Genomic DNA, 25,281 nt, shown 5'->3' with positions numbered 1-25,281 from the left:
ATTCCATGCACATAGTTTAAAAGCAAAAGTTTCTGAGAAGGTGTTATTGGCATTTTGTTCCTAAACTTCAAAGAAAGGGCACAGTGAAACAGAGAGAGTATGCATGGGGTTAGGGAGAGGTGGATGGTCAGAGAACTGGGAAAACATTCTGAGGTTTTCAAAGTGGGGAGAAAGAAGAGAGAAAAAAAAAAGATTTGCTGCTAATTTGTGCCACATCTCAGAACTAAGTGTCTGTCTTCAAAGAGACTGATCAACCCAGCCTCAGTAATGATTGGCCCACCATTCGATACTACTTAATCAAATGCTTTCTAGATGGCAAAGATTTACAGTTGATTAGCCTGCATAGTTCAGTTGCTTTTTCAAAAGATTCTAGGAAAGGATTATTTTTGTGCCCAAAGAGCTCCAGAGAATAGAAAGGGCTTGCTCAAGGTCCGCAGTGTGAATTTCCCCAGATTCTGTACACAGTGTTCACTGAAGCAGATAAAGCAAAGTTAAAGAAGCATTTAGTGCTTCATAATGCCAGCCTTAATAAGTATCTTTTTGTGGAAGGATTTAGGAGGAGGGGAGGGTTATCCTTAGTGCATGCATTATTTTCTTATACAAAAAAGGGAAAATGCGCATACAGTCGGACATAAAAAGCCAAAACTCAGATTCTCCCTGAGAAAAAAAGTTGCTGAACACACACTATCAAATATTGAGGCCTGAATCTTCAAAGTTGAACAGTGAAGAAGCCATTGTTTAGCTTTTTTTTCTTTTTTTTTTTTTTTCCTTGGGAAACAGAACTGATTCATCTTTAGCTGCTCAAGTTCACCAATTCAGCTGTGGAAATTCTGAACACAGCAATCCAACTCAACCACCTTCATCAGTAAGCAAAACTGATACAAAGTGTGTTTGAAAGTATGATCAGAATAGAGGAGGTTTGATTCCAAACAATGTTCTGTGATCTGGGCACATGAGAAAATCTATAAAAGTCCAAAACAATGAACATCTGCAGGGGGCCAAACTATTAATACACTCTGTTCTTGTATAGGGAAAGGATTTTCTTGGTTCCATCAGTTTTAACATTTTTTTCCTTGTAAACAACTAAATATGGGTAAGAGGTGTTATGTGGAATTTGACTCAAATGTAATCAATTGTAATTAAGAAAGATATATATAATTTAATAGGGCAATTGAAAGTGACCCTAAATTTTTAAATAAAAAAGCAAAAGAGAACCACCCCAAAAAACCCTCTAATTTGAAATACATATTTTAAAACATTGTAGCTAATATATTTAATTAACAAATCCCGTACTGCTTTCACTGTCACACAGAAAAACAAAGTGCCAAATTTCAATATACTGAACAATAATTCTAAAATAATTTTGTAAAATCCATCTTTCTGCTCTTTGAATAGGAGAGACTGGATTTTAAATACTTATTTTTCCAAATATATTGATAGTATTTTTCTCTCTGGGTAACTACTATTTTTTAAAATGTTGTCTCCTTTATTCCTCATATTTGTAGAGATACATGAAAAGGCTAAAAAGACTTCTACAGTTTTTTCCTTATAAAAAGATTTGATATGCATTTGTGTTGTGCAGATTGTCCTTTGATTTGTAAGACTAAAGTATTTTGTGGTTCTTCCATTGGCCTTTGGTTCAATTGGTATACATATGACAGCTACACACTGAGCTAGTCTGTCCACCAATACAGTTACAGAGTTATGTTGCATTATTTAAAGCTTTACAAGAAAGAAGCTTCTCAAATCCTTCCCCAGCCCCAATTTTACTATGTAATGACTGCAACAGAATAAAATTCTAAGAGTGGCTGTTGGTCATGCTTTCTTGATATTAATGAAAAATTTAGTTTAGAAGTGAGATAGTAGATAATCTCTAAGGTTCCCTCCTATGATTCTATCAATGAAATTTAACTCAAAAATAAATATTTGTTAATCATCTTCCATGTAAGACGTGTGACTCTAGTAGTTTATATTCTATTGAGGGATCACAAGAAAGAAAATTACCCCATAAGCTAAATGGCCCATCTCTCAATAGGCTTAAATTTGCTTGATTTCATATTGATGATACATTTTGCTTGCCATTCCATAAGACACAGTCATTTTTAAATTCTTTTAAATTTCTCTTTCTAAATTCTATCACATTAATTTCAGCACAATACACTTAGTTTAGAGTAGCAGCTTTCAGCTGTGGATCACCAAAGAAAAACTTGGATTATTATTAACATAGATTTTTTAGGCATATTTATTCATAGTTCTACATTAGTTCTATAAAATGATTCATTTTCTTTTGCATGTCCTCTTTGAAGTGCATTCATTTGTATGTGTATGAAGTTTGGAAAGGCAGTCCACAACACACAGGAACTCTTGTTATCGCAACAAATCATTGTCGTTTGTTTGTTTTATATTAACAGTTGTCCATTGCTTTGAAAGAACTACCTTTGAATCCTTGAACACAGTTGAATAATATAGATTAAGAAGAGGCAGATCTGACAACTCTGCTTTTTCTTCATTGGCTTTTGAAGTCACCAATAAAACAGAACATCAATGAATAACTATCTTTACAACTTGCTAATGGAATTGAATTATAGAAATAACCACTCAAATGTTTAATCAAATCAAAACGACTTGTTTTATTCCACCTAATTTTTTCCAAGTATAAGTACTACTCTTATCACCCTATTCTGCTTCCCAACCTTCTACATCTTTTGATTTTGCAAGTTAATCTTCCCTAATAAGCAGTGTAGGATAATGGATAGAGTCAGCCTTAAAATCAGAAAGAACTTTGTTCCAAACCTGTCTCTAATATACACTGGCAATGTGAAGGGACTTAACCTTTCTAAGATTTTAAGTGGCAGAGAAAATACAGATCTGCATAGAGGGAAAAAAATGCCTTTCAGATCTCTGGATAGTTTGTGTCCATACAAATGGTAGAGAGGGAAATTAAAGCTAAAATGGACAATTTTGATTCTACAAAACGTAAAAGTTTTTGCATAGGTACATTTAATACAATGAAAATTTGAAGAAAGGTAACTGGTTTAAAAAAATCTTTGTAATAAATTTCTCAGAAAAAGATCTCATTCTAAAATATATAAAGAAATGATTCAAATTTATGAGAATAAAAGTCATTCCCTCAAGAAAAAAATAGTCAAAGGATATGAACAAGTGTCATATAAAGGCTAGTTATTACTATTATTAATAAAATTATAAATATAAGGACTGTAGGAAAACAGGCACATTAATGTGTTGTTGATGAAGTTGCAAATTTGTCCAGCCATTCTGTAACGCAATTTGGAATTATGCCCAGAAAGTTTTCAAATGTTACATACCCTTTGATTCAGTGATACCACTACTTAGGTTCATATTCCAGAAAGAAAAGTAAGCCAAAAAAGATCTAGGTGAACAAAAATTTCTGTAGCAGCTCTTTTTGAGATAGCAAGAAGTTGAAAACTCTTCCTATTGGGAAATGAATAGATAATCTGTGAAACATAATAGAATTTCAAAGCAAAATGGGAAGACATTTAGAAACATACAAAATGAAGTGAGCAGACGTGGGAGAAGAATTTATATGATATGACATTATAGAGAAAACCTACTCTAAAACATTTTTGAACTTTGATCAACACTATAATGACTCTTGAATACAAAGGAAGGGAGGAGAGAGAGAGAGAGAGAGAGAGAGAGAGAGAGAGAGAGAGAGAGATCTCCTAACAGATAGCTTATGGACTTAAAATAAAAGTGGCAACATCCATTTTTAGACATCAAGAATTTGGAAATTTGTTTTCCTAGATTGTCAGTATATGCCAAGGAATTATTGTGGGGGGGGGGGAAGGTATGTGTGTGTGTGTATGAGTCTGTGTGTTTTAATTTGTTGAACAGTGACATGGATAATGGAAGGGACAAATAAATAATTTTTAGGAAAAAAAGATCTTTTAATTATAAAATGAATGTTGGATTTGTAATTTAAAAGACTTATCTGTTATACCTAGCTTATCATATAGATTTATATAAAACTATTGATATGTTCTTTATCATTATGAATGATAAGAATCGTGAGTTTATTTGGTCCATGGAAACTTAGTGCCTTGGAATTCTGAAGAATAAATTCATAAACTATTCAAAAGGTATTTTAAAAATAATCTAATAGTCTTTTTGAACACTTCTAGTTATGTTAATCTTATTACCTAATAAAATCCAAGTGTGTCTAAATAGTTTTAGGGGTTTTGTTTGCTTGTTTGTTTTAACAAAAGTAAAATCTACTTATGCTCTGGACCAATGGATTTTTTTGTGTGTGTGTAATCCTCCTTTAGAAGTCTGGTAAAGTCTATGGCCCCTTTTCAGGAAATTTTTTTGATACATAAAATAAAATACATAGGATTACAAAGAAAACCAACTATATTAAAATATAATAATTAGGAGCAGCTAGATGGTGCAGTGGATAGTTATGAATCATTTAACTACTAGATTTCATGTGATCAACATTGGTGGAAGGAATTTACCAAGCAAGAGTTCCCTCTCTTTTATCAAATTCCTTTTAAGAATACCCTAATGCCTTTTAAAGTTAATGAACACATTTCCATAAAAGATGCAAGCTAGAACTTTGTGCTGCTGCTGCTTCTGCTGTTACTCCCACTCCTACTCTTCCTACTATTATTGTTATTACTATTATCACTATTACTACTATTATGGTTGTTGGTGCTGCAACCAAAAGTACTTTTATCCAAAAGGCTATGACAATAATAAGTATTGCCCAGTTACCCTTTTTACAAGGCTTAAACAATATTTGAAAAAGTCTGCTTTTAGACTTTTGGAACATTATCTACAACACTGAGACTGTCAGCATTTGTAATAGTTAAATATCATATAACTCAAATATCAGTTATGGATTGTCCTCTCACTGGTGGAGATAAGTGCCCACTTACATGAGATGTGAAGACAGTTATCAAGAGAAGGAGAAAGGGGAATTATTTTTCTCCAAGTTTTGTTTTGTTTTGTTTGTTTGTTTTTGGTTCTTCAGTCTCTGATTCTTCTGGCTTTTAGCTTTGAGAGAAAAAATGAATGACACCAATCTCATTCCCCACTTCAGATTGGAAGAAAAAGATTTTGGAAAGAAGTCAAAAAGAGAAGAATTTCCATTGTGTCCTTATTGTTAACTTGCTGTACCAGAGACTTTAGGGAACTTTCCCTTTGGATATGAGATTCTCTCTGTCTCTCGATTGAGCTGAGTTCCCCGGCTCCCAATGAAAGAACTTCCTCCCTTTCAATTGTCTGATATATTTTCTTATTTGTAATTCATATCTGATTTGTTTGGGTTCTGAGAAACATATGAGTAAACCTAAAGATGTTAAGTATATATCATCATCATCATCATCATCATAACTAACATTTATAAAACGTTTACTGTGTACAAGGCACCGTGCACTATGTACTTTATAATTATTATCCCATATAGGGATATATCCCATATAGGGAATTAGGAAGATTCATCTTTCTAAGTTCAAATCCAGCCTCAGACATTTACTAGCTATGTGTTTCTGGGAAAGTCATTTTAACCCTGTTTGCCTCAGTTTTCTCATCTGTAAAATGAACTGGAGAAGGAAATGGCAAAACATTCTAGTATTTTTGCCAAGAAAACCCCAAATAGAATCACAAAGAATCAGACATGACTGAAATGACTGAGCAACAACTGATCCTCAGAAAAACCTAGGAACTAGGTACTATTATAGTCCCCAATTTTACAGAGGAGGTAACTGAGGTGAGCAGAGGTTAAGTGACTTGCCCAGGGTTACACAGCTAGTATCAGCTAATATCTAAAGTTGAATATGAACTCAGATCTTCCCAACTTCAGGCCCAGCCCTTTGTCCACAGTACCTAACTGCAAAGTGGAAAAAAAAAAGGGGGGGGGGCAAGTCCCTGTAGACCTGACAAATTTATCAGATCTTATGGGAATTCAGGATTAAACCTAAAATAGGTATAAATGTAACTGTACGACTCTCCTGATAGAAAAACATTCAAAAGGAAAATGCCATTATATTGTATTTTGTTGGGTTTTTATTTTTTTTCAAATAGTTTATATCATTGGGGAAAGCAAAGGAAAAAGTTTTATATTATATATTTCTATGTTCAATTCAAGGAAACCCTCTCCCTACCACACCCCCAAAAATTGCAAGTCTGCTCTATTTCTAAACCAGACATCCTCAAATTCCAACCAACATTATTTCTTTTTTGCCAGTTTAGATTAAATCCCATCTTCAAACAACTGATGCTCTTCATGCTTTCTGATGAATATATTACAACTTCAAAACATCTGTCAAACTGCAATTACCATATAATGCACTGAGAGTCAGATGTTTTTCATATGTTCAAAATTGACTCTATTTTGAAGAGAAACTAAGTAACCTGATTTTAGCTCCAAATTAAACAAAAGACGTTATCTTTAACCAAAGGAAAGGAAATATTCAAAATGGGTCCAAGAAAGAAAAAAAAATGCATAGAATTGGATTTTTTCCTTTTCTGTTTTCTCCTTTGAAGCTTTATATCACATAATAGATTCTCTTATTACTTACATGTATAGAAAACATAATTTAAACCATCTTCAGTTATCAATATATAACTTTCTAATGTTTTATTGATCATTTTTCTGACACTTGTATCATTTCAGTGAGATTTCTTTTATAACAAGTTTTTTAAACAGTTCAACAGATTGAATCGATAGAACTATATCCTATAGTATATGTAATATTCTATACCTATTGTTCCCTATCCTTCCAGTTAAAAAAACGTAAATCATCTTTTGTCATCTCTTCTCTATTATTCTATTACTTTGTTTAGCTTTGTTGATCTTTTTATTTGCCTTACTCAAGTCACAATAATCAGATAGCTAGACAAACAGAAAGATGTATATGAATAGATGTATAGATACATTTACTATGATAGATACATACATACTTCCAATTCTGTTTCATTTTTCAACTAGTTCCTATATTTCTCAGAATTTCTCATAAGTATCACTTTTCCAGCACAATAATAGTTCATGTACCACAATCTATTTAGGTATTACCGACCACTGAATACCCAATTTATTTCCAGTTCTTTGCTCCCACAAAAAGTGATACAATAACCATTTTAATGTATGTGGGACTTATCTTCCTTATTTTTGCCTGTTTGGGGATATTAGGGATTTGGCTGGGGACAAGGTCCAATATATATTGTCATTTTAATCAGTCTTAATAATTTCAAATTGTTTTCTAGAACTCTAGGGGTAATTCACCATTTCAGCAACAATGTTTTAGTGAATTATTCTTTTTTGGAACCTTTTTATTACTGCAAACTTTGGAGAGAAAATTCCAATTTTTGTTACCTTTGACAGTTTGCTGAATGGGAGGTAATACCTCAAAGTTGTTTAGTTGATTAATTCTACTGAGCTTAATATTAGTGATTTGGAAAAATATTTCATATAGTTGTTAATGGGTCACAGTTCTTTTGAGGATCCTCTATTGAGAAATGGTTATTGATCTTACAATTTTGTATTAATTCCCTAAACTTCTAAATATCATATTGCTACCAAATACATGTGATGCAAAGATTTTTCCCAATCCCCAGTTTCCCTTCTTATCCACGCTGCATTGATTTTGTTCATGTAAAAGCTTTACAGCCACTTAAAAAAATTTTTTTAAGTTCTTCTCTCATATGTTCTTTGTCTCTTATACCTTTTTAAGAGAATCTTTGCATAATCCTTCCACAGAGATACCAGTTTCTAGGCTAAGAAACCTGGAATGTTTCAGCAACTAAAGGCTAATCATCCCCCAAATGCACACTAATATGTTTGATAAAAGTCTCCCAGCATGAGTGCACAGCACACTTACCATAAGAAAGACAGTGCTGTGGGTAGGGCAAATCACTGACACTATTTCAGAGTGAGTTCAATGCTGGCAGGGCAAATGAAATCCATGCACTTTCATTTCAGTAGTCTGTGACAGATGGAAGGATGTAGCAGCTCTCTGATTGTTTAAATAGTCTCTTCTCTCCACCTGCACTGTCTCTAGGTGGGACTGACCTAGAAAGCTTTGAACAAGTTCTCAGAGCAAACTTGGGATTGATTCCTTATTAGCCAATAAATCAGTTCTGTATTCTGAAACTTGATGCCATATAAGCAAGTTAGCATCTTTCACATTTGCTCTTGAACATTATTTTTTTGCAGTATTGTCTTTTGGTAGGTCAAGAACTATCAACAGTTTCATTTCAGTGCATAACAAAATCAGGTGGAAATACCCTGTCAGTTCTTGTAAATGCCATTGCACATGAAGTTTTAAACTATGTCTGCTAGTCATTTGATTTCCAGCTGCCTGTGTAGAGTGGAATTCACCAGAGGTTGATCTAATTTAAAATCTCCTTTAAAATGACTTTCACCTCTTTGGTGGAATCTCAAAGATCAGAGATTAAATCAGCCCTTTGAATCAACTGCAATTATAGGATTTTGAGCCAGAATGAAACTTAGAGACCATTTAGTCCAAACCCTTCATTTTATAGACAATCAAAATGAGGCTCTGAATAGTTAAATATCTTGCCAAAGCTTACTAGGATACTAAATGATACAATCTTCATAGGCACAAAGTAAGATTATAGTCAAACAAATTTATTTTTTAACAACTCATTAGTTATTATTTATATGTAATTGAAAACACCTGAGACTATTTTAGGAGAATATATGAATTTGCACAATAAATACCTACCTCTCAATTTTCTTCAACAGACCAGAATAGAATCACACTTTCAGGCAAATAATAATAATAATTACTTGTAAGAAATATTTTATTTTACTTCTTTTCCCACAAAAAAATTACAAGACTTTTATTTTCTGAGTGAGGAAAATATAATAAATTTAATTTTTTTTAATTTATCCTACTAAATTTATCCTAAGAACAAAGATAGGATAATCAAAGAAAAAGGAAACTGCATCACCTAATAATAATCCAACAAGGGCCCACCTAAGCAAATAGCCATCCAAAACTGCATTCATTCTGCAAACCAATTTTAAATGCTTTTCTAACCATGAAAATACATGTCATATTTAAAACAGATTAATATATCAGATAATGGGTTTTCAATGCACATGGATAAAAGGTAGTTTTTCTTTCCCCATCCAGAAGTTTCCCACATGAAATGAGTTGCTTTATGTGCATCTCATTAATAATTACATTACCTCTAACAAAAAATCTGAAACTTCAAATATTTCTATTTGATACAAACTTATCTTGTTGATTCATAGCAAGATTATAAAAAAGGGGGGGAGAGGTTTGAAAAGATTGCTTAGTAGTCATTTTATTTCATGAATAATTTTATATGTCAGTTCAGAATAGAGGAACTGGCTCTATAATTATTATTGGTCAAAATTTTTCTAAGGCAGATTAGCACTTTCTTTGAATTTTATAGTCTTAGGGAATTGCCTAAAATATGAAACAGTTAAATGAATTGCCTAAATCCATAGTTAATATAGTTCAATGTTAGGACTTAAATCCAACTCTTCAAGGTAAACTCTTTATATACTTTGACATTCTCTCTCTCCCTTTCTCTTTTCCTTCTTCTTACATTCTGTCTTACATATCAATGAGATTCCACTTTTATTTTTATTAACTTATAAGTATCAACCACATAAACAATTAAAATACATACAAAGGAAAACAAAAATCAGGATCAACAGCAGACTCAACACATAAAAAGTCATACTCAGTTTTCTTTCTTAGGTCTGACCCACATGCAATAAATTTTATGAACTTCAAATGAAGCCAGATGTTCATATAATCCAAAAAAAACCAATCTCACCTCTAAATAGAGTTTTTTTTTTTTAACATGAGGAATATCACTAAGTATTTGATGATGCTGCAATAGAACAGAACTCCCATCAAGATCAAAACAGAATGCGATGGCTACATGATTGGGCCCTAAATTACTTCTTTTCAACACTTACACTGAAAAACAACTGAAATGCACAAAGGCATATGAGGTCTTGCATACCTCTCAAACTGAAATAAAAGGAAAAAGCAACTTGGCAAGCATATTATCACTATAATAGGAAACTAGTCGGTCATCTCAAAAATGACATTCTCAATAAAAGAGATGCCAGTATTTGAAACATTACTATAAACTACCCTTGATACTAGTCACATCTTAATACATCCAACTTCCTATTTATTTAAGACGTATGATTCATTTGATATTCCTACATTTATCATGTTTTCATACACTAAACTTACCCATTCAACAAATAATTTTTGAGCATCTGCTATGTGCAAATTACCTTGGTGAATTCTTGTGATCTTCATAATTACCATCCTAGTATGCTAGCCTACTAGGTGCCTACTAGGTGCTGGATTCTATGTGTATGACAGAAGGATGCTATTAACCTTTATTATAAGTGAATCCTTTTGGGGATGGTACAAGTATTGGGCACTAAATGGCTACAAAAGTCCCTTCCATCTCTAAATCGATGATTTTGCCTTCACAGAAAAATAAAATAACTCAAAATCACACTTCTCTTGGTGTCCTTCTTATATCTAATATTTATATATCTAAGAGTTTTGCCTGTCAGTTCCAGTTCCTTATCAGCACTATCACTATCCTTTATCAATGCCTACAAGTTTTTCAACTATCCAGATGACATTCCAAATTACTGTCTTATTGATCACTGAATTGAATTCTACTTTTTTGATGAAACTCAGCTACAGACAGAAAATCACAGGCTCATAGATGGAGAAGTAGAAACTGTCTATTCTAAAGATAAAATGGACAATGCAGAAGATTGAAGTGGAACAAAGGAGAAAGATATTAGGTTTCATAAAATGAGAGAGAACCAGAATAGGTAGGCAATGAGAGAGAGCCTTCATTCTCTCTTCTGGCCCTGCCTCAAAGGTGAAGCACAAGAAAGAATATTGCCTCCAACTTCTTGTTTAATTCCTTCTGGATGAACAGAAGAGGATCAGTATCACAGAGAAATCATCTAATTGCATCCTATTTACTAGAATGTTTCTGGGTCATCTAGCTTTATGGGTACTATTTATAACTATATTTTCAACTTATAAAAATCCCTTGGAAAGTTCTTACATATTTGGGCTGCACTAGAAATTTTTATTAAAATCATGTGCTTATTGAGATTTATTAAATGATTTGCCTCCTTATTTCATATCTCTCAGATTGGCTAAGATGACAAGAAAAGATATTGATAAATGTTGGAGAGTATGGGAAAACTGGAACACCAATGTATTGTGGTGGAGTTGGGAATTGCTCCAACTATTCTATAGGAGAGCAATTTGAAACTATGTCCAAAGGGCTATCAAACCGTGTGTACTCTTTGATCCAACAGTGTCTCTTCAAAGAGATCATAAAAAAGGGGAAAGGACCCCCACCACTTGCAAAAATGTTTGTAGCAGCCCTTTTTTGTAGTAGCAAGGAACTGGAAGTTAGGGAAGGTTAAATAAATTATGGTATTATGAATGTAATGGAATATTATTTTTCTATAAGAAATGGCAAGGAGGCTGATTTCAGAAAAGCCTAGAAAAATTTGCATGAACTGATGTTAAATGAAGTGAGTAGAACCAAGAGAACATTATACACAGTAATAGTAAGATTATGTGAGGATCAGTGGTGATGGACATAGCTCTTTTCAACAGTGAGGTGATTCAAGGCAATTTTAATAGACTTGGGAAGGAAAGTGTTATCCACATACAGAGAGAGAACTATGGAGACTGAATTTGGATCAAAGTATAGTATTTTTACTCTTCTGTTATTGTTTACCTGTGTTTTTTTCCCTTGATCTGATTTTTCTCATACAGCATAACGAATATGGAAATATGTTTAGAAGAATTACACATTTTAACCTATATTAGAGTACGTGCTGTCTATGGGAGGTGAAGAGGAAGGAGGGGGAAAAACTCGGAACATAAAGTTTTGCAAGGTGAATATTGAAAACTATCTTTCATGTATTTGGAAAAAGAAAAAGCTATTTAAAAAATTAATTCTCCTCCTCTCTCTTAAGTAAAATTGACTTTATTCCACTTGAAGGGGTAGTCGTTGCTCATATACCAAAATTCCTTCTTGGCAGAATACAGGTTTAAACACAATGATGGAGAACTAAGTCACAGAATTTTAAACAAATAAAACTGTCTTTTAACATAAACAACAGTAGAGAGTTACTTATCATGGTTAAATATTAAATACGAATTCTACAAATAATGAGGAATTATTAAAATTTAGATTGTACTTGCAGATAATAAAAAGTCACATTTTTATAAATTCAGAATTCATCTCTTTAAATAGTGTCAAATTATTGTTTTAGTTCTATAATTTCTAATATAATTAGTTTTTAAATTTAAATTTTAAAAATTTAATTCTTTAATTTTTTTGATTAGTCTTGTCACTACAACAGCACATAAATTCTTTAAATATATAAATATGCCTTACTCTCTTTTGTATCCTTCTCAGTGCCTTGAACTGTTCTGAACACATAGTTAAGGTTCAGTAAATATTGACTTGTTGATTGAGACTAGAACTGAAAGGCCCTAATGTCTGAGACCTGACCATGATATATAATGCACAGGACTTAGTAAAGCAAACTTTAACAGTAAATAATAAGCCATTCCAATGAAGTCACATAAAATGGAAATGTCATGATAAATAATAGGAAAAATATATTGACTAGATTTTTCTTTCATTTTTTCTATTAATTAATTTTGTGACATTGATAAACTTATATCATTTATTTAGGCTTTAATTGCCTCATCAGTAATTTCAAGGTGTTTGACCAGATAGCTAACATTTCAATAAGTTCACAAACCTATTTTTATCTCATTTGATTTACACACCAGCAAAGATAAGGCTATTCTATTATGATACCCATTTTACAGATGAGGAAACTTAAGCAAGATTAAGTGATTTGCCCAGGGTCACACAGCTAGTAAGTATCTGAAGCCAAATACTTTGAGAAGTATGAGATGTTCAAGGAGAACATTGCCCAGGCCTTTTCAGGATTGTTCATACAGCTTTGGTGTCCATGTGACACTCAATTCTCACTTGTGGCTCCAAGAGGTTTTAGTTTGCTCAGAGGCTACATCATAGTAAAATCATCTCTGCAGACAGGCTAAACTAGGGTAACTGACCTGTAGAAACCTGTAGGTGAATTTATATAGGTATAAATATGTAGGTAAATTAAGGAATTAAAGAAACCAAAGCATATAAAGATTTCCTGGGGTGAAACAGATGAATTATGAGATCAATTTACTTCAAGGCTATGAAGGCAGCTAAAACATTTTTTTGAAATAAATATTGAGATATATACATTTCCTGTAGCATCTGCCATATGGATATACCTTTAAGGAAAAAAATATTTTAAAAATTCTTGACAATCAAAACTATTAAAAATGCCAGAAAACAATACAGGTCTATCATCTTGCTTCTGAATGATAAATTTATAGGTCTTCTCTTATATCTAATACTTGTGATTTCATGATTTTTTTAAATCCTGAATCCTGAAGCAGTCATCTTCTGTTTCTTCAATATAATACACCTACCTTTCATTGATTGTGGTTCGATAATATCCTATTCTATTCCGTCCAAGTCCTGTCTAAGTTCTCTAACTTCCTGTCTGGAGCTTCAGTCCATCAAGTCAGTTGAACTAACCACAACTCTAAAAACACATGCATGTATATATGAGCGCATGTATGTATACACACATGCATGTATGTATATGTTTATATGCACATGTATCTATATATATCTATCTACATATAAGTATATACTACTAAAAAAAAGACTATCATTTTCTCTGCCCCACCTCTTTCCTTCCAGCATACCCATCTGTGTCCCATGGATAATAATGATCATAGCAGAAGTCCCTCAGAAAAAATGGTCCTGCACTTGGGGACAATAATTAGTGATGGTCGCTAAGAGCCCAATCTCTTCTCAGATAGTCACACTTTTTATGTTGAGTAGAGCAAATAAGTTGCACTCACTATATGGCAGTCACTACATTAAGTACATTACAAATGCTGCCTTATCTCATCCTCATAATTCTAAGATGTAGGTACTATAACTATTCCCATTTTACAGATAAGTAAACAGGTTTAGATTGACTTGCTCAGGACCAGCTTTAATAAGTATCTTAGATCAGATTTGAACTTGGGACTTCCAGATTTGAGGCTCAGCATGCTATACAAGAAAACACCAAAATGTTCAATAGCCACACCCTGATGAATAGGAAATGATAGTATGATAGGATCCATTAAGCAGAACCGGGCACAAAAGGAAATGTGGGTTCATATTGAAAATTTCCTGATGAATTGAAATCAGAGAGAACTCACTTTTGTTTATTATTGTTGTATCATACATATTGAACATGTTTGTGTGTGTGTGAGTGAGAGGAGAGGTAAAAGGAGAAAGGGACAAACAAGAGAGAAAGGGGGGGGAGAGTAGGTGAGAGAGAGAGACAGAGAGAGAGAGAGCATGTCTAGTGTTGAAAAGCTATTATGTTCACTGTATATTAAGATCTATAGGATTTATCTTTCAATAAAAAATAAAAGGAAACACTTCTCTGGTAGCATCACTGATCAAATTAAATAATTAATTACTAACAATTATTATTTACAAGTCTACCATATATCTCAAGATATACACAGGTTTTTTTTTCCCTGAAATAAGGATTCATTCAATTATATTTCTCTCATCCTTGTTGAATTACATTATTTGTGATATTTATCTCATAGAGTATTGTTTTAAAAGACATTATTAGGCAGTGACATAAGCCTCCTCAATCAAAGCTATACTTTTTGAACTTACTGAATAGATCATACATGCATTAAACAAACAGTTAAAATTTTACGTTATAAATTTAATGGGACAACTAGGTAGTATACTAGATAAAGCTCTAAGTTCTAAACTCTTATCTATGAAGTTAGAAAGATCTGAGTACAAATCCAGCCGGAGACATTTCCTGATGAGTGATCTGGGCAAATCATTTAATCTCTATTTGCCTCATTCATCTATAAAATGAACTGGAGAAGAAATTGGCAAACCACTTCAGTATCTTTGCCAAAAAAAAACCCTCTTTGGGGTCACATAAAGTCAGTCACAATTGAGTGACAATGAATAAATTTAATAATATTTATTGCTATAAATTAAGCTATAACGTGTGCCACCAATAGCAGTTTTTCATATATGTATTACTTTTCTTGATTCTGGTTCAAAGCATTCTTAAAAGTTGCCTACTGTTGTCTACAGATTAATTCATGGCAACATGAAAATTAACTAACAGAGAGAGAGTGGCTATTATGTATAGCTCTTGTATTGACTTCATTGAACTGGGTTAGAAAAATTACAAAACTTGTACATTTACCAATTTCCCCATATCCCTAATACTAATTTCAAAAAAAGATCAAAATAAAATATTTTTCAAGTATTTCAATAATCTCAAAAGAAATACAAAATATCAATCTTGTCAAATTTACTATGTACTCACAAACTTATTTTTTCCAGAGAAACACAAAGTATGATTATTATTTAAGGTTCACTTTAAGTATTCAGGCTATAGGTAACCATTAAAAAATCATTCAGCTTAGTGATTTATTCCATAGTGTCTATGAAGTTTGTGGTGACCTTGCATGGATAATCATTTAACCACCCTCTCTTAGGAATCTTATTTTGCTTCAGGCAAAAAGACACCTGTTTATTTCTTAAGAAAATCAGATGAGGTATCACATAAACCTTAATCATTCAATTACAAAGTGTCTTCTAAGGACACACGAAAACCTTAATCCCAGTTAGATGCAATTTTCCTTTAAATGTGATGTTAAAAAAAAAAAAAGAAGAAACTGCAAATGAACCACCTCTAACCTAAATTCCCTTGAGAGAGTCAAATAAGAATAATATAACATTTCTATTTCAAAATATCATTAGCTTTACCTAATGGATAAAAATTAACTTTAATCAGTGTTCTCTTTATTCTTATCTTTTTCCCCCATTTACAATCAGGTTTTCATGCAAAGATGATCACAAAATGTTTCAAAAATCCTACTAGGAGAAACTTTATTTTGCATATACTAAGATGTCAAATGTCAAATCAAACATCAATAGTAACATTTAGAAGGTTTTACAACAAAGGGATAATACACAAGAACTTTTATGTATGTTGGATGCCTAGATACAAGCAAAATTCAATTATAAAAGTTAAAAACATCTTCACCCAACCATGTATTATTTTATTATCACATAAAGATTTTGTTATTTTCAATAAAGTCACTGATGAATAAACTTCAAGGATTAGTCTAGTGTATGAAAAGTTGTCTTCAACAATCTCTCCTTTTAAGGTCAAACTGTCTGATTATGCTTTTTTCTACTCTCGTATCTTTCTCAATGACTTTCACACCAGATTTACAATCCAATTTGTCTCCATTTCCCTCCCTTCTCACTCTTCATATTATAGTCAGCCATTTTAACAATAATGTTCCCCTCTGTCCTATACCTTGCCCTTGCCCTTGTCTTTTTTTTTACATTTTAATTTACCACCCTAAATGACCCACCCATCTATCTTCTTAATTCCGTCTCCTAAATTAGCTAAGTTGAATAAACAAATTTATACTATCTAGAATTATTTTAATAGAATCTTTAATGTTGTATGATAATGCTTTTATTCATCTCATATTAATATCTTATTAAGGTATCCAGGTGATAGCTCTTTCTTTCCCCCTAAATCCCAAACTATATCTCAGCTTCTATTTTATGTAGAAGAAAAGTAATCCAAAATAAGATTCTTGATTTCCATACCTTAAAACATCCCATTCTCTCTTTCATTCCTCTGAAAAGAGTTATGTGGACTTCTGCCTTATCAAAGCTAACTTCTCCCCATGTATCCTTGATCAAATTCTACTCCCATTCACATCTACTCTAAAATCTAAGTATAATAAACTCCCCCAATTCCTCTACCTGTATCTTCCAATTTCTCTCTCTCTCTCTCTCTCTCTCTCTCTCTCTCTCTCTCTCTCTCTTTCCAACCAGAATTTTTCCATCCTGAAAGAAAAACTTCCCTTGATCTTGCGTCCATCTGAACTTAAACCAAACTCCTATTTCTATTCTCCCAATAATAATCATAATCATAATAACAACAGTGACTATTATTTACAAAGCATCTTTCTAAAACAAAACAAAAAACAAAAACCCAATGAGAAAAATAAGCAAAAGCAGACAATGAAAAAACAGACAAAAATGATCCCTGTCTTCAAATAGCTTGCAATCCTTTGGGGAAAAAACCAACATGTACACAGATAAGTATATAGAAAATGTCCAGAACAAACAAAATCCTCCTCCTCCTCTTCCTCCTCCTCCTCCTCCTCTTCCTCTTCTTTTTTCTCCTCCCCCTCCTATTACTCCTCCTCCTCTTCTTCTTCTCCTCCTCTTCTTCTTCTTCTCTTCCTTTTCTTCTTCTTCTCCTCCTCTTCCTTTCCCTTCTTTTCCTTTCTCCTCCTTTCTCTTCTCCTTCCTCTTCTCCTTCTTCTATTAATAATTAACAAATTTGATCTGCATTGTTACCAAAGGAGGATGTGAACTGGATTTCAATGAGACTAAACAGTGCCAAGTCATCACCCTCACTCTCTCCTCCAAGGTCGTCAGAGTCCAGTGGCAAGACAAAGGTCAGGACAACTGGAGATAATCCCAGATGCAGTCAGTGGGGGACCTGGGCCTTTTGGCTCTAAATTCTTTCCCAGATCTCAATTTGTGTGAGGCAATATTTATTCAGTAAGGAAAAGCTAAAAATTGACCCAAAAGTCTACTTTGCCTTCATAAAAGAATTATGTGGGAGGGGAAAACCCTCTGAGTTTCTACCTAGAATAAAAACAATTGCTATTTACATTCACTCAAAGTCATCAAAATCTAAATAATGAGCAAGTAATGCCTGGGATGGGGCCTATTATTAACCAATCAGTGAAAGTCTAGAACTTCTATTTGAATCGCAATGGACTTTCAAGTCTAGTTTTTCAGAGCTAAATTTCAAGAAATCATAAATTAAAACTACATGAAACAAGAGTTCATTGTTCCAGGTTTGGTTTTTGTTTTTGTTTTTGCTTGGGTAGAGGAGGTATATAACAATAATAGAACAAATAAATAAGAAAGAAAAAAATTTACCCTCTAAATCCCAAGAAATCTTATGAAATATAAGTGATCAAAATTTACATTCCTATGGTTATATTTCCCCATATGGACCAAGGAGGTGGAGGAAGAGGAGGAGGAGGAAATAGCTTTGCCCAACAGGAATTAGCTGGTTCTCCAGGGGACAGCTACTACTAGAATTACATATACAATCTAAATAAAATGACAATGTTGAATTTCAAAGTATATCAAAGAATTCTCTAAAAATGGAAGACATACCACAGTATTAAAGAATCTATTAATTTTGACTGAAAATACTTAAATTTTGTTAAGTAAAATACAAAAACATTCAAGAAAAACTAATTAAAATCAATGATAGGAACAGGCATTAAGCTAATTGATATTCAAAACCAGATAATAAAGAAAAAAGGGGAACTATAAAAAGAGCTATAAAATAATATAGCATTAAGGAACATACCTTAGAACACTGTTTGTGAGTCTGGCACCATACCAGGGAACCATTGTTCTGAAAAAGAATTAAAATATGTTTATTCATTTAAAAATGTTTTATAAATGTCAATATATCATCCCAAATCACTTGTTAATAAGTTCAAACCAAGTTTATAAAATTAAGATAAAATTTTCATCATACTAAAGTTTCCTTTGCTAAAGTTTCCCTTTGCTTTAGCAAAGTGAAATGTGAAGCAAACCTATTTTATTATTGACTTCCTTTGTAAAAGGAACATGGCACAGGGATAAGCTTGAAACCAGGAAAACTTGTACTCAAAATCCCATCTCTTAGCATATATGGATATGTGACTCAGAATGGTGAGTGATCACCAGTTAATAAAAAAATGGAAGATATCTCTAGGAGCAGTAGTAAAGTTTATTATACCTTCTTGAGAGAAGTGGGTGTCCCCCCAGTGGAACAAGCAATTGAAAGGAGGAGGCATTTTTTGGAAAATGGTTTGACATTTTAAATAGTCCCTAATGTAAATACCCCTTCCAACACTGACCCTTTCCTCACTGGCTGAGGGTCTCACATTCTAAATCTGGGAACTACCCAGAATATTTAATTTTAGCCAATAAGTACATAGCTGCTCATATTTGATTGATGTAGGAAGAAAATGATGTCATGGAAGAATAGCAGGAAGGAGATTTACGTATGTCCTTGAATCAATGCCGAAGGACTACCTTCAGGCCCACTCCAACTCTGGGGCAGATGAAGCCTTATTTGATTTTCACAACTATCTTAAGAGATAACACTCCATTTCGTTCATGAACTATATAACTGAGAAAATCATTTACTCTTTCCATGATCTAGGCAATTCTCTAAGACCAAAACTACTAACTGGCACTAGTAAAAGGCATACCCTATACCAGGGGTCCTCAAACTACAGCCCACAGACCAAATACGGCCCACTGAAGACATTTATGTGACCCACCGGGTTATGGCAAAATCAGAGTGGAAGTGCCGTTCGACCTAAACTCGCATTAGCAACACACACTTCTGGCATTGGACTGAGGTAGTGGAGACAAAGTGTGAGATGATACCAAGGTGAGGTGAGTTCCCAGGCCAGGGTATGTGGTGTGGGGAAGGAAGAGAGATGCAGAAGATGGAGAACTGACAGCCCACGGCCTTGTACAGTAATGGCAGCCACCACAACAGACAGGCACGGGAATGTACAATGCATGCTGTGCATGTGACTGCCGCTGCAGGGGGAATTCACTGCAGCAGTGAAGGTTGGAAGCGGGAGTGCGGAGAATAGGAGAGAGAGTACAGGAAACAGAGGCATCACAGGGCAGAGGAAGCTTGGAGGAAGCTTGCAGTCTGTATGTCTCTGTGGGGGCAAAGTTATTGCTGGTATATTGTTTTTGTAGCGCTGTATATATATGTTTTTTAATTTTTTTAACTTTCTTTTTTATCATTATGTAAACATCAAAAACCAAACATTAAGGAAAACTAGGGAAAAGGGATTGTATATGAGACAAAAACTTCTTTTCTATATGGATTGAAGTATATATTAAATTTATTAATATAGTACCAAATCTATAGTGGTTGCACCTGCTAGTCTTGGCCCACTTCTTAACTTCTTTTTGTGTTTTTCTATGTATACTGTCAATATTTCAATGACACCTTTCTTTTTTCCCTTTCTCTCTTTCTTTTCATCTACTCCCCGACAAAACTCCTTCCAAGAATTCTACATTCCCAAAATCAAAGCCATCATTGTAATCATTTAATGAACATTTCTTAAGTATTTACTCCATGCCAGATACTGGACTAAGAACTGAAGACAAAAAGAAAAAGAGAAAATACTCCTCGTTCTAAAGAACCTTACATTTTAAAGGTAAAAACATACACACACACACACACACACACACATAAACACACACACACACGTGTGTGTGTGTGTATATAGTAAACAGAGTCAGAAATAGGGGTATGCTGGTAAATGTTTAACAGGCTGCTCTTAAAAAAATAAAAGGGGTATATAACACTCTTTAAAAATCATCATTTAAATAACCAGCATCATTAACATTTTTCCAAAATTTTCTGAATTTTAGACAATTGACAAAACAATAAATCCAGTATAGATTTTTAACATATGCCTATTTCTGAAGCATAAATGCTTACACTGAAAATTGAATAATTGGCTCTAACAAGCTAGTTTGAACTGTCTCCAGTATACTCCTGGCATTCTGAATACAGTGGGACCTTGGTCCTGACCTACTAGAACCATAAGAGGAGAAAGGACAGAGTAGACAGACCATTAAGACTGAACCAGGCAGGCAGTACATACACATTGAGGACTTTCCAAGATGATTAAAACCACTATTACTATTAGAGCCAAGGCAAGGAATGGGGCCAGCTACTGGTGGATAATTGCCTAGAGAAAAAGACAGCTAATTTCATACTAGAGGGCTCACCAGGAAGCCTGAGACAAACATTATTTTTGATACTAACTGGGTCTGGCAGAAGGTTACCCTGCTAAGAATTAGACAGAAAAAAAAAAAAAAAGATATGAGATAATCTAATCTTATCTAATTGGGAAAACATGATATAGGCATAAAAAGTTAAGTAAGGCACAAGAACATACTAAGTTCAAATACAATATTAGGAAATAAATACTACAGAACTTCCAATGATAAAGTAGTCACCAGGTATTAATATAGTGTGTATTATATGAACTGGATATTGAATGAAGGGACAATACATACAATTAAAGAAGGGAAAATGGCTAACAGAAGCAAGAATATAATTAATGACTAAACTGGAGGGTTTACCTATTGGAGTCATTCCTGAATTATCTATGTATCTACATTATGTAATTTGACCCAAGGTCAATTTAGAAAAAAAAAAAGATACTATGGACAATTATGGATGGTAGTTCTTCAAAGAAGCTAATAACACTGAAAAATGAGAGAAAGTGCAGTAAAAATTTTGATTCTGATGATTACCATTTCCTGAAATGAAACAAAAACTTATGAAATCAAGGTAAAGCAATCTCAATAGGAAGAACTGTAACACCCCAGAAGTTGTCACAATGAGCAAAACAGTATTTGTTTGCCAAGCAGAGAGAGAGAAACTTATCTACAAAACAGGACAGAGAAATTTTGGAAGATAAGAGCAGTATTATGTTCCAAAAGAAAAAGAAAAACACTGGAAGAAAAAAGTCTTTCCAAACTTTCCATGAGACCCAAGTAAGCTGACTCATATATCAAAAATGTTTACAGATATAGGACACAGAATAAAAATATATGAACTAACACATAATGGAATAGGACAACAAACAGGATGAATTTTCATTTCATTTGTATAGTAATCTATTCTCATGGTTGATAATGAAATGAAACCTAAAAAGACTGATATGAAAAGCTATCACATTGGACCAAGTACTTCTTTTTTAATAATTGAAGGATCTATGATTTGGTTATATAATCATGGAAAGTTGCTAAGGTATCAGCTGTGGTGGGAAGGCTTGAAGTGGGAAGGGGAACTCAGCAATTTCCCAAAATCTCCCATGATGCGTCTCTGAACTAGCTAATCTATTTATTGAGACTACTGTGACTTAACAGATTCATATTTAAAACTTTTCTAACTTAGTAGAATCTGTTAATAGTACACTGGCATAGACTTTGAAAACATAGGGTGAGAGAGTGCCATCTTAGAAAATGATTCACCAGAAACAATTCATCACAATTGTTCCATAAGAAACTGTAAACTGATAGTGAATAACATGAAGTGAAACAAAACAGCAATTTATACAGTAACAACTCTATAAAAAAGAAAACTTTTAAAAGAAAAGAACTTCAATCAACTAAAGTTGGAAACATCTATAAATAAAATTGCAACCCATCTCTTGGAAGAGGTGTCTATTATATGCAGTCAGTCAACAAATATTAATTAAGTACTTATTATGTGCCAGACATTGTGCTAAGTGCTGGGGATAGATAATGCCACATATTTGTTACAAGAATTTTGTTTTTTATTTTTCCCTCTTCTTTGTGGAGTAGAGGTGGGAAGGAGACAAAATAAATACTTTTAAGTTGAAAAATAAAATTTAATTTAAAAAAACACAGGGATATATCTGCAGGCCTCAATGAGACATCAGAGTAGGAATTTAGTGGAAGGGACAAAACAGGAACAGAAGAAAGTAGTGCTGGAAGGAGCACAATTTTAAAACTCTTGGGGAATCAATGTCAAAATGCAACAATGCACAGGAAATACCACATAATTATCATGTTGAAACACAATACATAGTCATACTAAAAAAAAAAAAAAAAAAAAGAAACAAGGATCCAAGAAGGCATTACATCAATAGATTCTGGTTCAAACATTTATTTTCTTATCTTGAAAACATTTTATGACATGAATCTACAAATATATGGAATATATTCTGTATGAAAATTAAGAGTATTCTGGCTTTTAGATAATTTATTACAAAAGGACACATCTTCATAATTCCACAATAAACTGAAAGTCTTAGAGAACACAAAATTTACTCTGTTTATTGTTTACTGATTTATTGTAAAGCAACCTTATGCTTCTTCTTCAATTTCATGTCTCTCAGACATATTTTAGGGTTATATATCATAAAATTTTAGAATGGATGCAACAAGATAATTCTGTTCAGTGATCCTCTAACTAGTTATATCAAAAGAGGCATAAAAGAAACACACCAATGTTTGCCAAAGGTCTCTTAGGGAATGTCTTCTGCAAAGTCCAAATGCAAAAAGAGATTCATCTAGAGATGAGGTCCTCCAGATGCTGCTATTTAGAGATTATGCTAATTGCATCAAGTTGTAGAAACTATATGATTCAATATCTCATCTATAAGCACTTGAAAGCACTTGGATTAGGGAAGGGAGCATGTCGTATTGTACTTGGGAAATTTCAAGTAACTTTCAGTGGTCCCAAACTATTCCCTAATTCAAAAGCACAGGGTTTCAACACCAATAATGTTATGTGATTTAGAATCATAGAACTAATTTGACTCTGAAGAATTAAAATTCCAGAGATTCAAAATGCGATGGAAAGAAGAAGATTGAGCTCAGGTAGGCTACAACACATTGTAAAGGATGTATTTGTGTGTGTGTGTGTGTGTGTGTTACAAAAAGGAGGATAAAATATCTAATAAATGTATGATTGGAAAAGGAGATGAGTCAGTCATGTTATAAAGTAACAGGAAGAGCTAGAGAACTACACAAGTATAGAGGGATTGCTTTTAAAAAGAGATGAAAGTTTCTAGTCAGATAGTAATTTAAGGAGGAAACGGGATAGAAAGTCAAAGAATATGAGAAGGCATATTATAAGTTGCAATATGTACCTTTGGAGTAAATACCTTCATCAATTAAATTAACAATTCATTAAAGAACTGATTTTTTTTTTAAGTTCAGCCTCATAACAACTCTGTGCACTGGCTAGGGAAATACATAAAGAATATAAATAGAAAAACTGAAAGAGAGAGATCAAATGATTTATTGTATGGATAATTTTATATCTTGTTGTAAGGAGGTTGATTAGTCCATCTTCCCCATCATCACCCTTACATAAACAAACAAGGATCAAAAAATCAAATTTCTTGAGGATAGGATTTCATTGGGAGGTAGGTACTACAGTTGATAAGGCCCACGGTAGTGGACCTTGAGTTAGAAAGACCAGAAATACCAGAGTTCAGATTTGATCTCAGACATGTTACAATACAGATCTGGGCAAATCATTTATGCACCTGCCTGTGTAAAACTGGATAAGGAAATGGCAAACCACTCCAGTATTCTAGCCAAGAAAACTCCATAGTCTACAAGAATCACAAAGTCAGACACAAATGAATAATAACAAGAACAGAAACAAGTACTTCATTGATATTAAGCATAGTAGCCAACATAAATAAACCTTTGCATATTAAATTATACTATGAATTCAAGTGCTATGTATGGACAGTGACAAGTATAGAATTAATGAGAAGAGAAGATAAAGAAAAAAAAAAGAGGAAAAGGAAAACACAGAAACTCCCTTTTTGAGGAAGTATTCTATAATTAAAATGAAATAAATCATGATAAATAGCACTGGCATACAACATATAGCCCTGATAATGATAATGAGTCTCTACAGCTAAGAATCATGCAAACAAAATAAAAGTACCTTTTTGTAAATGCAGCTCAAGGGTCAGCTTTCCAAAAAATAATTCAAGTAATTTTTTTTTTCATTTCTTTCACATTCTTAATTTCCCCTTTGTACACTCCCTTCCCTTTCCAAATTGGCAATCTCCTCTCCTTATTTGCAGGGATATAATACCAACTTCCTCTTTTATTCCTATCAAAACAAGGGAATGGAGGATCTGATAACACTGATTAATTATTTTTAGAGTAGAATGAGTTTCAGTCAATGTTACACTTCAGTAAGGCATTTGCATTTTTAAGTCTTTTATCTTACAAATAATGGAATGAATGGATTTGTTCCTGTTAAAAGGAATTTTCTGCATCAAGAAAGCCTATAAGTATAAATTTCAGAGGGCCCCTCAAGTCATAGTCTGTCCCAAGGCAGGGCCTTCAAAAAGCAAGCTGAAGGTCTTTTAGAGTAATTGAAGGGAGTCCGTGAAATACTCTTCAAACAGCTAGACTTCACTATTGCCTGTAATGAGGTCAGAAGAAATA

General features: G+C 33.2%; 1 protein-coding gene across 1 annotated transcript in view; it reads right to left on the bottom strand.

Moving 5' to 3' along the window:
- ANOS1 (anosmin 1) overlaps positions 1-25,281 on the bottom strand; it is a 230,743-nt gene that overhangs the window by 155,406 nt on the left and 50,056 nt on the right. The window contains exon 2 of the mRNA XM_003765590.3: positions 18,605-18,652. Coding sequence (XP_003765638.1) covers positions 18,605-18,652 — 48 coding nt within the window. The remainder of the gene's footprint in view (positions 1-18,604; positions 18,653-25,281) is intronic.

Source organism: Sarcophilus harrisii, chromosome 3 (genome assembly GCF_902635505.1).
Source record: "Sarcophilus harrisii chromosome 3, mSarHar1.11, whole genome shotgun sequence".
NCBI classification, from domain to species: Eukaryota; Metazoa; Chordata; class Mammalia; order Dasyuromorphia; family Dasyuridae; genus Sarcophilus; species Sarcophilus harrisii.
The sequence above is the reverse complement of the archived record's forward strand: the minus strand, read 5'-3'. Positions and strand labels throughout refer to the sequence as shown.